The sequence below is a fragment of the Balaenoptera physalus genome, assembly GCF_965194825.1.
Source record: "Balaenoptera physalus genome assembly, chromosome: 1".
Classification (NCBI taxonomy): domain Eukaryota; kingdom Metazoa; phylum Chordata; class Mammalia; order Artiodactyla; family Balaenopteridae; genus Balaenoptera; species Balaenoptera physalus.
In genome coordinates, this window is record NC_138882.1 from 139868174 (window position 1) to 139887540 (window position 19367).

The following is a 19367-nucleotide window of genomic DNA, read 5'->3' on the forward strand; positions in this document are numbered from 1 at the left end:
CCTGATTTATTAAAATTTACAAATTAAAGGATATTTGTAAATACATATTAAAATAGAAATAAATGCCAAAATAGTAGATAATAAATGAATAAAATAATTTTTCTTCTTTGTGCATCTCTATGCTTTCAAGATTTTTGTGATTAACAGGAATTACTCATGAACACAGAAATCACCATTACATTGAAATATTTACTGACTTTTATTTTCAAGAAATAAGATGGCACATTCTTTACACATTCTATATTTTCATGAATTTAGTCATAGTTTTTTTTCTTTTCCTTGAGTCAAAATTAATGAAGCTTTCACTTTCTGTGACATATTACAAATTTTAGTTACTCTAAAGCAGGGATATCTAAACTCTAAAGTCCAGAAACAACAGGTGAAATTCACTGAGTTCTTGTGACCAATAAGACAGAAAACAAAGACACCAAACAGAAGTGAAATCATAAAATTATAAACTATTTTACATTTCCTATTTGCATACATATATGTCTTCATATTAGAAATCTAAAAATAAATCTTTCCCTGGACCCCCTATGTACTCAGTCCCAGACCCCATCTACCTGCTTCTTTCAGAGGAAAATTCCTCCAAAGAGCTGGCATACTCACTTTCTCCACTTTGCATCCCATTTTCCTGAGCAACCTATTCTGATCAGGTCTTCCTTCTCGCTAGTGCACTGAAACTACTCTTACCAAGGTCACTACCCTTTGCCAAATCCAATGTCAACTGTCTGATTCATTTTACTCCATCTCTCAGCAGCATTCCTACTGCTTGTTCCGTGAGTAGCTGAAATACTTTTTTCACTTGGCTTCCAGGCCACCACACTCCTTTACTCCTCTTTTCTCTCTGATCACCCCTCAGTCTTTCTCTCACTGAACTCTAAATACGTGCTCTCATACAATCCCATAAACATCTGTATGCTAGAGACTCCCAAATGAACTCCAGACTCATATATCCAACTATGTACTCAACATCTCTTCGGTTTCTAATAAGCATCTCAAACATAATATGTCACACACCTAATCCTCTCTAATATCCCCATCTCAGCATCTGGTACCACTATTCTGGTACCACCCAGGTCCAAGCCTAACTATTATCCTTGATTCCTCTCTGCCCTTCACACTCCATACCCAATCCACTAGAACGTTCAGTCAGCACCATCTCCTAAATAGATCCCAAGCCTGATCGTTTCTTTATTTCTCCACTGCAACAACCCTAAGCCAACGGGATGATTCCAACAGCTTCCTATCTGATTCCTCTGCTTCCACTCTTGCAACTACCCTTCCTTCCTTCCTCATCAATTTCCTTCTTCACATGCAGCATAAATTTTAAACATATGCATGCTTACACACGCACACATGCACACACACACACACCCTTGATCATATCACTCTCCTGGTTCAAAAGCCTCCATTGCAATTAGAATAAAATCCAAAAGTTGTAACCCTGGTTTATAGTATGACCTGGACCCAGATGACTCTCTAACCACATCTCTAAATATTCTCCTACTTCATTCACTCCAAGCAAAAGAGTCTTGTATTTGGTTCTTCCAACTTCCAAGCTCATTCCATCCCAGGAATTTTGTGAGTGCTATTCTTCCTGCTTAGAGCACCTTTTGTTTTTGCATGGCTATCTCTTTTTCTTTCAGCTTAAATGCTATCTCCTAAAAGAGGACATCTATAACGGAAATAATAGCCCCTACACCTGACATTCTCCATCACACAACTTCTCTTATTTCTTTCATAGCACTTTTTTAGATATTATCACATATATCCCAATACAAGGAAAGATTTTTTCCCCAAAATTATCCGAAACAAGACAAAATCATTTTTAAGGTTCTTATAAAGTCTATCGCAGCAACTTCTCTTAACTACTTTACTTTTAAAAACAATTTAATTCAGTGCTGGCTCTAAATATTTCTAAAAATCACCTGATAAAACTGGTTTTAAAAAGAGAAAATGATGATACTTTATAGATTTTGTATTTTTCCCTGTGGTATAACGTCATGACTGAATTCCTTGGATATCATTGTAATTACGTTGTGGAGATCACAAATATATCCCTAGAGGACAAGTTATTTAAAAGTCCTAATGTTAAATACGATGTCATATGCAGATTCAAAAAGTGCTATGTCCTCAGTAACTTAGATAGAAGTGAAGGTAAAGCTGTGTGGGAAAGTGTGTCAGATACTTGGAAAAGTGGCTCTAGTGATGTCAAAAACAATGATGCAGAGATGCATATAAAGAGTTTGTATACAATCGTTTCAGGAAATGTAAATGTAAAATAGTAACACTGTTAAATTATGTATCATATGTAATATATAATTTAACATACACATACAAAACTGAGTTAATAAATTAAATAGTTTGTTAACATTCGCCTATATTATTCACACTGAATAACTGAATACACGGAATATATGTAATTATACATTCCAGTTGATCAAATAAATTTGGGGAATCTTTGCACTGAAAATATGGGCCTTTGCCTATTATTTGAGTTTTTCTTAAGGTCAGATTTGTACTGCAAATTATTTGTTTACGTTTTTCCTGTTTCTCTCTGCCCACTACTGTCTGCCCCTGTTCTGTGAGGCATTCACCATTGTTTCCCCAGCTCCTAGGTCAGTGGCTGACACCCATGAGCCTCTAAGAAATGTTTATTGAAGGCATAAATTCAGGTAAAAAGAAGCTTTCAATTATTTTCAGAAATAGTTATCCTAGATGTGAAAAAGTAATAACCAAGCAATAAATATCCATTAGACGGATCCAGGATTTAAAGAAATCAAACTGTTTTCAAAAAGAATTTAAGTTACAATTGCAGAGGTATCTATACTGCTGTTAAATCATTCCAGAAGCTGCTTTTAATACTCCCTAGAACTACACTTACCATCTTTAGAGTGTTGGTCAAAGCAAGATAAGCTAGTGAAAAATTTTGTAAGCAATCTTCAACCTGTTTGTAGGACTGATGTTGATATCTATTACCTTTTTTATGCACAACTTACCAACATTAATGGGCTGAACTGACATTGGAGGTGAGTGAAAAATTACTCCACCAGATGTGATTTTCAAATACATAAGAAGGGTGTAATTGATTTTGACTGTTGGCACCGGCACGTGACATTCACAACATTCATGAACACTGCAGTTGCACTGAACAACCTGAAAACTGCTTTTCTGGGGGAGCAGGGGTGACTCTTCTAATACTTCAAGCCTATATGGAAAAAGAAGAGCTAAATATTAACACAGATGTGAAAGCACTGGATATATTTAAAATGTAGGACACAATATCCAAACTGAGGGCAGCTATTCTGCACACTCAGCTTAAAGAGCATCTGGGGAAAAAAGATACATTACAACAAGGATACAAAGACAAGGTTTAAAGCAGGTTAGCCATCAGAAATAATATAAACAAGAAGACAGTGAAGTACTGAACGGAAAGAAAAATTGTGATCCTAAACCCTATATGCAGTAAAAATATCTTTCAAAATAAACATGCAATAAAGGCTTTTTCAGACACGCCAAAATGGAAATAACTCATTATCATCAGACCTGCATTATAAAAAATGCTAAAGGAAGTCCTTCAGACAAAAAGAAAATGATAGTAGATAGAAGTCTGGTTCCACACAAATAAATGAAATTTAACTAAAAGGGTAGATATTTACTGACTGATTAAAGCAAAAATAATAACCGTGTAGTGTTGGGTTTATAACATAGGTAGAAGTAAAATGTATGACATTAGTACCAAACTTGGGGAAGGGGGAGATCTGTAAGTACACAGTTGTAATGTTCTTCTACTATACACAAAGTGGTGTAATAGCAGCTAGAGGTATAATATCAGTTCGACTATAATAAGTCAAAGACCTATATTCTAAATCCTAAAGCCACCACTAAAGTAATAAAACAAGAAGTTACAGCTAATAAGCTATGATAATCAGCCAATGGTGTATGAGTGTAAAGATAGAAAAATAGATTAATGGAACAGAAGAGAGACCAACACCTATATGTACAATCAATTTTCTACAAAGGTACAAGCAGTTCTGTGGAGAAAAAGTAATCTTTTCAATAAATTGTGCTGGAACAGTGGGATATCTACATGCTCCCCACCCCAAAAAGTAACTTTAATCCACACCTCCCACCAGATCTAAAAATTAATTCAAAATGGATCATCAATCCAGATGTCAAGTCTAAAGCTATGAAGCTTTTAGAAGAGAATATGGGAAAAATTTTTTGTGGCCTTGGTTTAGATAAGAATTTCTTAGATGCAACACAAAAGCATGATCCATAAAAGAACAAATTGATATTGTTATAAAGTAGAAACTAACACACCACTGTAAAGCAATTATACTCTAATAAAGATGTTAAAAAAGAAAAAGAACACATTGATAATTGGACTTCTGTCAAGATTGAAAACTTCTGTTCTTCAAAAGACACTGTGAAAGATAAAAAAATAACAAAAGACAAGCCATAGACTGAGAGAATACATTTGCCAGTCATCTCTCTAATAAAGGACTTGAATCCAGAAGATATAAAGAACTTTCATAACTCAATAATAATATTAAAAAATCCAATTTAAAATAGGCCAAAATGTCAATAGTCACTTCTCCACAGAATACACAGAATGAAAAGAAGCATGTGAAAAGAAGCCCCAAATCACTAGTTATTCAGGAAATGCAAATTAAAACCCCAATGAAATACTACTATCCACATATTAGAATGGTCAAAATTGAAAAGATTCATCATATCACGTACTGAAGAGGTATGCAGGAACTGGAACTCTAATACACTGCTGGTAGGAATGTAAAATGATACAACTCTGGAAAAGAGTTTTGCAATTTCTTAAGCTGTTAAACATACACCTACTATATAATTTACATATTCCATTCCCAGGTATTCATCCAGGAGAAATAAAAGCATATATCTTTACAGAGATCTGTACACAAACAAGTACAGAGAATTGTAGCAGCTTTCTTTGTAAGAGCCAAAACCTGTAAACAACTCATTTATCTATCAATAGGTGAGCAGATAAACAAACTGTGGTATATTCATATAATGGAATGCTACTCAGCAATGAAAAGGAATGGACTGCCAGTAGATTCACACAGCATTAATGAATCTCAAAATAATCACGCCATGTGAAAGCAAGACAAAAGTTCTGTAGGAATGCATTTATATAAAATTCTAGAAAATGCAAAGAAACCTGTGGTTACAGAAAGGGGCAGATCAGTCATTGCCTGGGGACAGTGGGGGATGGGAGGTGGGGCTGGTGGTAGGGTACCACAGGTAGGAGTAGAGGGTGGGATTACAAAGGGGCAAGAAGAAATTTTGTGATTGACGATAGATTCATTTTCTTTATTATGGTGAAGATTTTATGAGTGGTTTCATATATCAGAACTTATCAAGTTTACACTAAATATGTACAGTTTATTTTATATTCTTATATGTCAAAAAAGCTGTTTACAAACAAAAGGAAATCTAGGGAAAAGTTTTTAAGCAATACTTTGCCTGCCACTGTAAACCTACAAATGAATGGGTTAACTTTAAAAAATAACTGTAATTATCTTATAGGGATATCCAACTCAAGGCATAGAGAATAACAGCATGCAACCAAGACACAGAGAGTTGTTATTTCTGATTTTTTCGTGTTTGTTTTTTTAATCTGTCTCATCCCATGGAGAGTCTAAGCCTTGGTATAAATGAGAAGACTTTAGGGTGGAAGTTCATGGCAGGGGCGGGGGTGTATCCATGCCTCATATTCCCTGTCTTGCTTGAGCTACCCCCATTCTGTCCATAAACACCTGCTGCCTCGTATCCAAGCCACTGCATGCTTTTTAAAGAACCTGGGGACAGGGAGAGAGTATTAATATTTAGGCATGATCACTGCCTTCAGAAAAGACCTCAGTCTTTTTGGAGGAAAAAGCTGTAAGAGATAAATATACTAACTAAAAATTCAATGTCGAGAAAGTGTTGCTTTAGAAACTGTGCTAACTAGCCTATACATGAGTATTCCGATATAAACACAACATGAGAGAAACGGACCCTAACCTTTCCATACACAGCCCACGACTATTAAGTGTTTTGAATTATGATAGATTTTTCATATCATAATTATCTAGTCATAATGAGCTAGACTTTAGTATTCCCTTAGTCCTAAAAAAAAAACATCAATCAGGAAACAATATTTACAAGACATTTTAATGTGCAAAGCAATATCCTGGGCACTGTGGAAGGGATATTGTTATTGTAAGAAGCACACTAAATTAACATTGAGACCTAAATCAGGTTTTTCTGTTTGCTTATGAACCATAAGAACATAGACAAGTAAGTTCATCTTTGTGAGCCTTGGTCTCCTTAAACAGTAAAACAGAGAAAGTGCCTGAACCATCTGTCTTTATAAAGTTGTTGTGAATATAAAGGACAATTACATAAAAGTATTTTTTTAAAACTTTAAAGGGCTATACACCCAATTCCATTTTGAATTGGAGGTGGAATGACTTAGCACTTTCAACTTTATCTAAATCTTTAAACAAATTCAATGAAATGTTATTTTTAAAAATATCACGCCATGGCTTTTATGTGTTTTTCAAATATTAAAATAAAAGCTTTTATCAGAAGAGTATGGAACAAATTAAATGAATTGTGGTATTTATGTCAGAAATATGCTTGCAGTTTGTATTATGCTTTGACTGAAGAACTCCCAAATTTTAAGCCACAAATAGAACTGAACAGAAAACAAGACATATACTCCAGTAAAATTTTTTAAAGGATAGGAAATTCTGGTGATATTTTTCTTTTTTAAAACAAAAAGAAAAGTTAGAATTACACTGTCTTACTTTACATGGTCTCACCAATGCCATCTTTTTCTAAATACAGTGGACATTTGTAGAATACGGCTGATTACCAATGAAATTAACTCACTGGTCTCTCTACCACTTCACTGTTGTGTTCTATTTAACCAATCTATTTTCATTTTCTTTACAATTTAAATATATGCAAATATATATATTCATAATAATGACTTTATACAATGATTATATATTATATAGTATGTATATATACAACATATATTGTAGTATTTCATAATTTGTGTTTTTTTTTTAAAAAAACTCCATTCAGTAATTTCCCAAACCACTCCAACAGACAACCCCATCATGAAAGTCTAAGAATGAACCTAAACCTAGTTTTCAAATGCTCTAAACAGGGGTGAGAAACCTGCAGCCCAAATAACACCCGTTTTTAGAAGGACTTCTTACATTAACCAATGGTTTAAAACAATACAAAGAAAAGAGGAAGAATATTCCATGATTCATGTAAATTATATGAAATTCAAATTTCAGTGTCCATAAACACAGTCGTGCTCATTCATTTACATATTAATTGTGACTACAAGGTTGTGATAGAGACAGTATGGTGGGCAAAGTCTAAAATATTTACTCTCTAGACTTTTAAGAAAAAAATTTTTAATCCCAGCTATAGGCCAAAAACATTTTGTACTCCCTACAGGTGGGTATTTGATGGGCAAAAGACACAAAAATAAGGAAACCACATTAAATATATCATCAAATTTCATTACATAACATACTTGCAATGTACACAAAACACCTTGAGGATCACTAATTCAATTTTTCAAACCACCTTATTAGTTCCCTTATGAGGGAACTAATATCACCTACTTTACAAGTAAAAACCTGAGCTCAGAGAGAACGTAGACCTGAAATTCATCTTAAGTCTCATGTTTCCATGTTCAGTGCTCGTTTCATTACACCCAAGCTATCTTATCATTACAAGCTGTCTTATCATTACAGGATAAGTTTCACTTTTACCATTGTCATTTTATTTAGGGGATTGATAAAGACTTTAATGGCCACAACTAAAGAATAATTATAATCTGAATTATGTTAATATTTCTATAAATCAGAATATTAGAGAATTACAGAATTATTTCAAATTATTTTTTCCTTGAGGAAAACATTAGATATTTCTCATATTTATGACAGCAGAAGTTTCTCCAAGTTTGTGTGAAACCTGGAATACACCAGCCTTCTTACTTGCCAAAGTCAGCATTTGAACTTTTATTACCTTCCAAAAGATTTTTAAAAGTTTTAAGTATTTAAGAACATCAAATGATACTTTAAAATTTTGATAATACTACTTTTAAACCATCAAAATTTTAACGTAGTATAAGTTAAAATGATGATCAAATTTTTAAAATAAGAAAGAGATACACTGGCTTAAAATAACCAAAACTTAAGAATTTCTGAAATTCTTGAAAAATGGTTACGCAGCAAAATATTTTATGCGTTGCCAACACACACACACACAAATTCAGTGCCACTATTTATTTAATTTCTCTATATGTGAGTAAACTTTACTTGCAAGTGAAAATAGTGAAAAAAATTGTCAAATTTTAAGTTTGGCTTCTTTGCAAATTTCACAATTTGGGCAATATTTCTACTCAAAAATTAGATATATAATTAGTACTGAAATTTCATCTTTTAGGCACAAATGCTTTATAGAAAGCACATTCTATCATCTGACCTTTGATCAAATTACTTGTTCCCCCCAAATTTTTCTATGAATATATTAACGCTTCTCTAAGCAAAGATCTATACTAAATTATTATAGGAATAACACCAAATGAGTGTTCTTGACTGTGACATAAACTGAAAGCAAAACATAGTGGGCAAACCAATAAACATGAATTGGAACATTTAGCATTAGCTTTGTGTATAATTTAATCAAGTCACATTTTAAATCTCAGACTGGTAACCTATACAAATGTTACTTCCCAAAATCTAGTTTACCAATCCCAAGTAATTTCAAAGAACAGGTTAGTGTCCCAGACTAGTCTCATCATAATAGATTCCTGGACCCTCCATGGAGAATTCAGTAGGTCTGGGGCCAAGGAATCTGTTTTTAGTAAGTGTCATAGACCAGCGGTTCTCAAAGTATGGTCCCCAAGCCAGTAACATCAGCATCATCTGGAAATTGATAGAAATGCAAATCCAGCCCAGACCTCATGAATTAGGCCCAGGTGGGAAGTTGACTTAGATGTATTTCATCAAGGAGACAAATTTAAGAAGCATTCTATAAAACACAAAGTACTCGTCAGATGTACAATATCACCAAACAAATGGAAAATCAACAAGGATGAGAGGGAGGAAGAAAAAAGAAAGAAAATAAAAAAGGAATGCAAACAAAAGCAAATAGACCTAAATGTACATCAAGTTAACAATACAACCACCTGAGGCGGAAGGGGAGGGGATATCCTAATTAACTTCAGAACACAGAATTTTAGCAAAGGCAAAATGAGTCTAAACAAACATTGCACTCTAGTTACCCTATTTGTTTTCTATGGTGGTATGGCTTAGCTATTCCAAAACTACTTTGTGTGTATTCTAGGACTGAGCAACTAGGTAATATATTGTTGGAAAGGGAAGCAAGATTTCTCACTGCTAGAAAAAGGAGTTACAAAAAAAAAGAAAGAAAAGAAAGGCTAGGATAGATCCTGTGGTTTTGAACTAGAACAAGAGACATTAGTATGAACACATGCTTTTAATATGTGTATATACAGAGAGATATAAAAATATAGACTTGTGAGTATTATATACACACATTATGTGTGACCTGTGTGTATGCATACATATAACTAACTCTGTACCTGAGTGGGCCTAGAAACAATACCACCCAAGTAACAGTGAGCATCTAGCCCCCCGATACCACTTTGTAAACATCATTCTCCAACAGAAAGGAATCAGGGCTCCTTGGAAAAATGGCTGATTCCAGGGTCAGAGCAGGAAAAGTATAAAATCAACCTGAAACATCTTGTAGTGCTAGAAAGTAAGGAGTCCTATTTAAAAAAAAAAAAAAGATCTAACACATCAAAAGGACACAGAGGCCAGTTTACATAAGTGCCCACTGCCAAATATGGGACAGTGTGAGCAATAAAATAAATAATGATAGTAACTAAATATAGCTCACAAATAAAATAATAATCCATGAGCCCATCTTGATAGGAAGGAAGACAGGAAGGAAGGAAGGGAGGGAGGGAGGGAGTGAGGGAGGAGGAAAAAAGGAGGGGGAAGGAAAGAAAAAAGGTAAGAGAGAAAGAATGGAAAGTGTACTTCTCACAGATCCTAGCACTGTGGCCTGCACACACTGTTTCTTAATTAAATAACACTATGCCTAAAATGTCCCAATTAACATTGTGCACATTTGTTTACAAATAATGCATCTTTCTTATCTAAAAATTTCAGTTGTTCTTTTTTATATTGTCAATTTCTCTCCTCATTACGTTCATGTTTTCCTTTATATCTTTGAGCATGTGGAGCACGCTAAAACTAACTGTCTGCTAATTCTATTATCTCTGCCATTTCTGGGTCTGCTTCTATTGTCTAATTTTTCTTTCGGCGTTATGTTTTCCTGTTCCTTCATATATGTACCATTTTTTACTGGATGCCAGACATTGTGAATATTACATTTTTGAGTGTTGGATTATGTTATTTTGCCTTAAAGAATGTTGGATTTTGTTCTGGCAATCAGTTAAGTTACTTGGGTGACTTAAGTGTGAACCTTTTAAGCTTCTTTTAAGCTCTTTTGGGGGGAGTATAGAATAGCCTTGACTCTAGGGCTAATCTGGCCCCACTTTTAAAGTGTGGCTATTATGGGGTTTCTACTGAATGTCAGTGATACTCAACAAGGTCTCTCCAAGTCTCCCTGTTGGAAACTTTCATTATTCCTGGCCCTGTGTGACCTCTGGGAATTTCTTAGATTACAGCTCTTGGTAATTGTTCTCTTCCTAGAAGTTTTCTTGCCCAAGATCATAGACAGATGGGTATTCAGCCAAAGAATCAAGAGGACCCCAGTGCTAATTCCTGTGTACCTCCCTGCTTCAGGTACCCTGCCCTATGAATCAAGCCCCCTTTTACCCTCTGAACTCTTCTGTCTCCTCAATTCAGCAATATTGCTGGGCTCTGCTTGAGTTCCCCAGCCTTGTGCCATGTCCTGGAAATTGCCTCCAGCCCGGAAAACCTGAGTAAAATAGAACTTACTTTGTTTCCTCCTCTCAGGAATCACGTTCTGTTCTGCCTTTGTCCAATATCTGAAAATAGATGTTTTCTACTTTTATCGACTTTTCTAGTTGTTTATGACAGAAGAGTAATCCCAGAACTTATTATTCCCTCATGGCCAGATGTCAATTTTGCTGACTTTTTATATTAACTTCTGAAGATATGTATTCACATAGTTCAAAACTTGGTTTTCTTTAAAGGGAGTAGTGAAATGGGCTGATTACTTGATGGAAATGTGTGATCAAGGAAATCTATTACCGCAGCATGTGTATCAGCTGAGAGGAAAACTTGATGATGCAGAAGAGAGAGGGGATAACTGCCAGAAAAAAGTCCTTGAGTGACAACAGGGGATGGGACTCAAAACACAGAAGAAAGGGTTCATTTTAGATTGGAACCCAGGGAATTCATCAGCAATTAAAGAAAACAAGGAAACTGTATAGGCACAGACATGAGCAGGCTGGTAGATTTTGGTGAGAAAAGCAAAAACTTGAACCCGCCCCCTCCCCCTCCTGCTTTCCCAGTGAAAATATAAAACAAGGTCATCAGCGAGTCTCTTTGGCTCTCTCTAAGGGAAGCCAGCTGCCATGTTGTAAGGTGCTCTATGGCGAATACACAGGACAAAGAACTGAAGAAGGCCTCCAGTCATAGCCTGGGAGGAACTAAGGCTTTCTGTCTAGTGGCCCATGAGGAACTTGGAAGCCTAGGGAGTGAGCTTGGAAACAGATCCTCCTGAAGTTGAACCTTGAAATAACTGCACTCCTACCTGACACCTGCATTGCAACCTTGTGAAAGACCTTAAGGCAGATGTCCCAGTTAAGCTGCACCTAGATTCCTGACCCACAGAAACTGTGAAATGATGAATGATTGTTGTTTTAAGCCACTAAATTTTGGGTAATTTATTATATGGCATAGATAGCCAAGGAAGATATTGGTACCTGGAAGTAGGATGCTGCCATAACAAATACCTAAAAATGTGGGTGTGGCTTTGGAGCTAGGTGATGGACAGAGGCTGGAAGTATTTGGAGAGGCATGATGGAGAAAGCCTAAAACACCTTGAACGGACTGTTAGTAGAAATCTACAGTTTGAGGACACTGCCAGTGAGGACACGAAAGGGAGTGAGGAACATGATATTGGAAACTGGAGGAAAGGGAATCTTTCTTACATAGTGGTCAAAAGCTAAGTAACACATCTGCAGTTCTGTGGACAGTATAGAATGTGCCTACTGATCTGGTGATCTATTTCAGATTTCCAAGCAAGTGCTGAAAGTGCCTCTTGGCTCCTTACTGGTTCAAGAGGAGAGATATTCATTGACAAAAGGGCTGTTGAACAAAGGAACTCGTACTTGAGAGTTGTAAAATTCCCAGCCTCTCCAGATGGCTAAAGATGTTTGAAATGGCTTCTAAGCAAGATCAAAGAGAAGGCAGAGAAGAGCTTATTTCTAAGAGATCTGCGGGCTTTTATCTAATGGAGTGAACCCCAGTAGGATTCCCAGGAGGCTGTGTGATCTTGTGAGAGAATTACAGTAGCAGAAACACTGCTAGCTTAGACTGAAGGAGTACAAAATGAAACAAAGCCACTGGATTCCCAAAATTGTGCCAACCGGAAGCATGCTGAGAAAACTACTCAGCTGCAGAGATGTATAACCTTTCATAAAAAAGGGAAGGCGAATCAGAGGGCAGAACCAAGGGCCCAGAGAGCAGAGCCAAGGGGCATGGAGATTTACTCCTGAGGTTGCGGTGACAGAGGGAATAGGCCTGACATGACGGGTAGGGGGAGGGATGGTCAAAAAGTGGGATCTTTGAAACTGAGATTAGAGAAAGAGCAAGCTTATCAACAATGACAAGATCCATGAGAGTGGGTAAGCTAGGTTGGGTGAAAAAGAGAAGAGTAAAAGTAAAGCTTTCAAGAAATTGAAGATCATCCAGGTTGATGCTGAAATCACCAAGAATGCTGACAAGAGTGGCAGTGAAGAGACAAAGTAAACTAGGTATTAGCAGTTACAAAAGTCCAAACTCCCTGGATGACCCTTGCTTATTCATCCACCTTGATTTCTCATCATTCCCCAGCTTCCCAACCACAGAACTTTTCAAGTCCTCAAATGTCTATATGTGACTGTGTTCCTTTGCAAATGCTCTTCACTCTCTCTGGCTCATTCTTCTCTGCCCCCTTATAATCTAGGCAGATACTTCTAGCATATGTTTCTGAAAGTCCCCATATTTATTACATCACAGCATTTTCAAACTTTGTTATGTTCTTTGTCTTTACTATCAGCTCCAAGAAGGCAAGGGTTGAGTCTGAGTTGTTTAACACTGTTCTCTACACTCAGCTCAGTGTCTGATGTACACATAGGCACCTCACAAAGGAAGAAGAGGATTTCCTTCCTAGGTCTAAGAGAAAATTCAAAAGTAACACATTTGTATGGTATCTCTCCTTCAGTTTCTCTGACAAACATTAATATCTGAGCTTAAACAATGCTTTCCCTTAAGGGACATATTTATAGGGCTTTAAATCCCTTATAAACATTAGGTTTTAGTTCCTTTTAAATACATACTTATTTACACATGGAAGCATTTGAAAGACTTCTCTCATGAATTCTCTAATGTCTTGGGGAGGTGATTTTGATGAAAAACTTTTCTATAGTAACCATCCTTATGGATTTCCTCTTCCACAGAGGTTTCATTTGTTATGTTGGCCAGGTCTTCCTCCTGATCTGAAGAGTCTTATTTAAATTTTTGGAGATATATTGCCCAAAGATGCACACAAAAATAGAATTCAAGGTGGAAATAGTATGTGACAATTGGTAAAACTAACCAAATCATACAATGGAGAGAACAATTAAAGTGGCAAGAAAAAAAAAAAAGAAAAGAAAATGCTTCTCAAATTGCATGCAATTAGGTTTTCCTGTATTAATATTTTTAGAAACCTGAGTTTAAATAAAAGCAGGTCAAAAGAATCTTCTAAATTCATCATATGAGCAAGTTGAAAAATCTATTTAGTTTATCATAATTTTCTCATTTTTCTGGGTCTTACCATTTAGATGAACAGACCAATGACTACTTAGCTGACTGAAGTTCAAATTTGCAGCTGTAGCTAATTTACTGTGCAATTTTGTAATGTTCTGACATATTCATATATAATATCTTTTTCAGAAAATGCAGACCTCAGACATAACTATGGCCTATACATTATAAAAATTATAAAATATAAATCCTTACACATAGTCACAGAGCTTTAAAACTGAGCACATTACCCTAGCCCACTGATAATATTTGAAATTCTCTTGAATAGGCACCTAGTGAGATTTTAATCATCACCCAAAGTATTCAGGTCATCACAAAAATGTACTACATTGCAAAGGAATTCTTTTCTCTGAGCTAAAATCTGTCTTGGTTAATACAGCAGGAAACTTTCTGCCCAGACGTCAAATATATCCTCATCCACCACAGTGCTTCCATTCTTCTCTCAATACTCTGAAGTTGAGGTGAGCCTCCTTCATTTTAAGACCAACCCTTCATCTCTGCTCTTTTTCTGGAACTTGCCTATTCAACCATTCACTCTTTGTCATGTACCTTCAATGGGTCCCCTTCTACCACATCTTCAATTTTTCTCTCCCTGCTGGGTCATTTTCTATAGACTAGAAACAAGCTCATTCTTTCCCATCCTTTACATGTTCACCTTTGGCTGTGCATTGCCCATTACTCCTCCACCTTCCCACTTTACTACTTCAGCTAGGCTTCCTGGGCCTCTAGAGATTTATAGCCCAGTCATTCTGTTGTGGACATTTATCCACCTGGCTGCCCAGCATCTGCCTGGAAAATCTACTCTTCTGTTAGGCTGAAACACTAGCAGCTACGGCACATTCTCACCAGTCAGATACTCCCATTCAAGACACTGGCCCTAATGAGAATTGCACTCATTAAAGCAGCAGGGGCTAGCAGGGGCTTCTAGATTCATCTAGTGACCAGCATTAGAGGTGGAAATGATCACAGAGACACTCAATGTCCAGATGTGATAGCAGGGGCACCCTATCTGGGCTACTCCTGTGGGGTGACTTTAAGAATTAGTCCAGGGAATTCCCTGGATGTCCAGTGGTTAGGACTTGGCACTTTCACTGCGGGGGGCCCAGGTTCAATCCCTTGGTGGGGAACTAAGATTCCACAAGCTTTGCGGTGAGGCCAAAAAAAAAATTAGTCCAGTAGTCTAACATAAGTTATAAATACTAACTACAGTCTGATAATCAGTACATAATGAGGATGGTAGCAGCTATGCGAATTTTCTTCTAAAATTTGTCTTATTTACCTTTACACCAGAAATTTTCAAATTTTAGTTCCATCAGATTCATCTGAAGGGCTTGATAAAATACAGATCGATGGGCCTCACCCCCAAAATTTCTGATCCTAGTTCTGGGATGGAGTTATCAAATTTAAATTTCTATAATATTTCCAGGTGATGTTGATATGCTTCTCAATGCTACCTGCCCACACATTTTTGTTATTAGCTCTTATTCATTCCTGAAGTTTCAACTTAGCTGTCTCCTTCCTTGGGAAACCTTCACTCCTCTTGCCACCAGTGCGCTAGACATCCCCACATAAGGCTCTCACACCAGTCTTGTGCTCCCACACCTTCGTGTGCCTACCAAGTGCACATCAGTAACCACTAAAACTGAAACCCTATTTTGATACATATTTGTACATATCTGTCCCAACCACTAGCCTGTGAGTGGCTCAAGAGCAGAGATCATAACTATTCTTTTTCTAAAAAAAGATAAGACAAAATATATTTTTTAAACTAAAGGCAAGATACAAAACAAAGAAGAATGTTGTATAAAGGTTAATGGGAAAATACATCAAGAAGATGTAACAACTAAGAACATAGATCCACTCAACAATATAGTCTAAAAATACATAGAACAACATATGGCAAAACAGTGAGAATAAATACATAAATCAACCATTGCAGTTATTTTAAAAAGTTGAGGTAAAATACACATTTAGTAAAGTCTATGAATACATCTTTTTCTTGACATTTTTGTTTCTTTAAAATTTTTTTACTGTGGTAAAATATACATAACATAACATTTACCATTTTAAGTGTACAGTTTATTACATTAAGTACATTCACATTGTTGGGTAACAATCCCTACCATTCAACTTCAGAACTTTTTTCATCTCCCCAAACTGAAACTCTGAACCCATTTAAACAAGAACTCTTCATTACCCCTCCCCTAGTCCCTGGTAGCCATCATTCTACTTTCTGTCTCTATTCATCTTTATATGGACAGTTTCTAGCACACCGCCCCTTAATTATATGACCTCAATAACTGCAGAACTGAGGGAGGTGAGTGACATTCTCCTTAAGCATCAAATAAAAGAACAAATGAGAATGAATTTTAAAGAGTTAAAATTCAAATAGAAATGGTATGTATTATCACTGGAATTATTAGAAAACTTGAATGACATGTTAGCTGTTAGAATCATAAGTGTATGGCTGTTTGAAACCACCATCGTGGCTCTCTACCTAGCACAAATAAATAAAAAGCACTTACATTTTTAAGATAATAAAAAGATCAAATATGAGAGAAAAATCCACCAGAAAAAGAAATATAAACTATTTCCCCTTCTCCGCTCAAATATCTAAGACTACTGAATTGAGTTCACGCTTCTTTGAGAATATATGCCCATCCATATCTGCAATGTCTTGCTACCTGAACCAACATGAGAAGAAAAGAGGAAACCTAATGGAGAAGAAGGTTGTATAAAAAATACAGAAATGTACATTGATATAAAAGGAAATGCAGAGATAGAAGAGCTTTCATAATCTACTTCTGTATATGGAAGCTCTTGCATTTCAAAAAAACTTGTGTCATGGAAATGTCCAAATTTATTTATTTGGTACTTACAGAAGATATAAAAGATGGACCTTAAGGTCATAATTCTTGAAAGGACTCTTAAATAATGACTCCATATAGCAGATGAATAATTTCAAGTCCTCTTTCATCCAGCACTGTATGTTCCAGTTTGCACCTGAATTAAAAATAAACTAAATTAAACCCGAAAAAAACATTCTGAACAACTCAGTGAAAGAGAAGAGCTAAATTAAATTTACCAGTGTTCTGATACAACTTCCACTGCCCATTCTGAAAGAAAAAGAACAGGCTCTAACTGGTTGTATGTGTTTGCCCATTTAGTCCCTTTGGCCTTCAATTTCCTTTTTCATAAAGTAAGAGAATTAAATTCAATTATTGTTTCTCAAACGTTTTTAAGATCCTGAACCACTTAAGTAGGACAGAAGACCCCAAAACTCACCTAGCTCAGTCCATCCTCACTTTCCAAGAGACGAGAGAACATGAAATATCAAGGTACAAGCAAATTTGGGGCAGTATTTAAGTGTCTGCTTTAGCAATAAAGCATGGTGATTCACATTGGAACTAAGATGCATATCTTAAATTCTTGTTATTGTAATATTATAGACCCCATATACAACCTATGTGAGTATATTTCCCTGTACACTGAAAAACTCACCTGACAATGATAAACTATTAGTGATTTGTAATTTAGAGAGCAAGAATAGCAATAGTTGAAAATCATGACTAACTTAAGACAACACTAATACTTATCTTTAAGCACCACTAACATATTTCCCCATTTGAAGGATTTCTAGCTAGTAGGGACTTTGTGTAGGTTGAGCCCTATGAAGTAAACAGCCCATATGGCAGAATATTAAATGGAAATCCTGAATAACCACCACTTAACCTAGTAATTTTAGTTACAAAAACTTAAACTCATTTTAAAATAATGAATTATTAGCCTTTATATGTATACGTAAAATTAAAATCTGCATCAAAATCATTTCACTTGATAATCAAAAAAAGTGCTAACATTTTTTGATCATTTCACAGCTCATCACAGGGATCCTAACATTTTAAGTTCATTCTTAATATATTTAATAATCATTGGAATGGCTAAGTTAAGTTCCCTTACAAATTAAAAAAATGTGTCATTTAAAATTAACTTAAATGCTTATAGCGTCAGTTGGAGACACTGGGAGTTATTATTTCTAACTTGTTTTAAAACTCTGATTTTATTGCACAGTTATGCTTTATCCTTACTCCTAACCTGATTTCAACAAACTGAGTGTTTCTTCCATCTAATCAGTGGTGCTTTGGCCCTCCAAGGGACATCTGGCAAAGTCTGGAGATATGTTTTGATTGTCACAACTGGGGAGTGAGTGTTAACAGACATTAAGTGGGCAGAAGGCGGGGATGCTTCGAACATCCCACAATGCACAGAACAGTCCCCCATAACCAAGAATTATCTGGCCCACAATGTCAATAATTTTGAGGTTGAGAAATTCTGACTAACCCTACATAGGAGTGTTATATTATGTACGTCTTTATTTTCACACTGTAGGTCTCTACAGTGCTAAGTCAATTGTCTCTGCTCTATTTAGCTTTTCCAGAGGCTTGGAGATAATTTTGTTGTTTAGATTTCCAGATGCAGAATTATTAACAACATGAGCTACATTTAGTAAGCATTATACGTAAACAAAAAAAAAACAACCTTGATTTGGTTTTTTGATCTCTCCTTGGTTACGGAGAGATTCCTTGCTTGCTTTAACTAACTCAACAGTATTATCTGCCATTTGATATTTTATCTACTTAACAAAAATAAGTTGTACTTTTTCCATTTTAAAGCCAATTTAGAAGACTACAAGAAATATATTTTAAGGTTAAAAAGTTCCCTCATTACACTTTTATTTTATTTTTAGGGGATAGAAAATAATTGGGGACTTATTAGTTTGGTCCTAATTTTATTACTAATATAAAATGATAATGTGTGCTTAGAATCACATCCATAAGACATCTATTTCACACAGGTTTCAGAGAATAGAAACATTTTGTTCAATACAGTTAAGTAAGAGGTAATGCTTGGAACATTAAAATACTTACCTATTTGTTGAAAAACTAAAGAATTTACTGTTGAAACAAATGCCTTCCCTTCAATGTTGTCTGCATGTACAGAGCAGTTTTTATCTTCCTCGCTCCAAAAGCAACAGTGGAAAGTTGTTTTGGATGATAAGTTAGATAAGTAGGTACCACTTGAATTAAGTTTAGTTTCAACAACTGCCTCATAATGTCCACTCAAATTTGAAGTGTTCTTTGAGATTCCAGCAGGCAAGAGGAAGTCATATGTTGTATTTGGTGGCATGCAAGACAACTTAAATTTCCAGGGAGTAATTGGATATGCCAAGTTAAATGCAGTTATCACATAAATAAATTCTGTTAGGACATTTAAAAGACA

The 19367-nt window shown here is 35.6% G+C and overlaps 1 protein-coding gene across 5 annotated transcripts in view; it reads right to left on the bottom strand.

Annotated features, from left to right (window-relative positions):
• LEPR (leptin receptor) overlaps positions 1-19367 on the bottom strand; it is a 147673-nt gene that overhangs the window by 50431 nt on the left and 77875 nt on the right. For 4 of the 5 annotated variants that reach the window (XM_082419056.1, XM_082419058.1, XM_082419057.1 and 1 more), the window contains 3 exons: positions 19016-19345; positions 16967-17090; positions 3003-3211 (listed from right to left, as the gene is read on the bottom strand). In XM_082419056.1, coding sequence (XP_082275182.1) covers positions 3003-3211; positions 16967-17090; positions 19016-19345 — 663 coding nt within the window. Of the gene's footprint in view, positions 1-3002; positions 3212-16966; positions 17091-17172; positions 19346-19367 lie in introns of those variants that run through there. The other variant, XM_082419060.1, reaches the window with a different exon arrangement.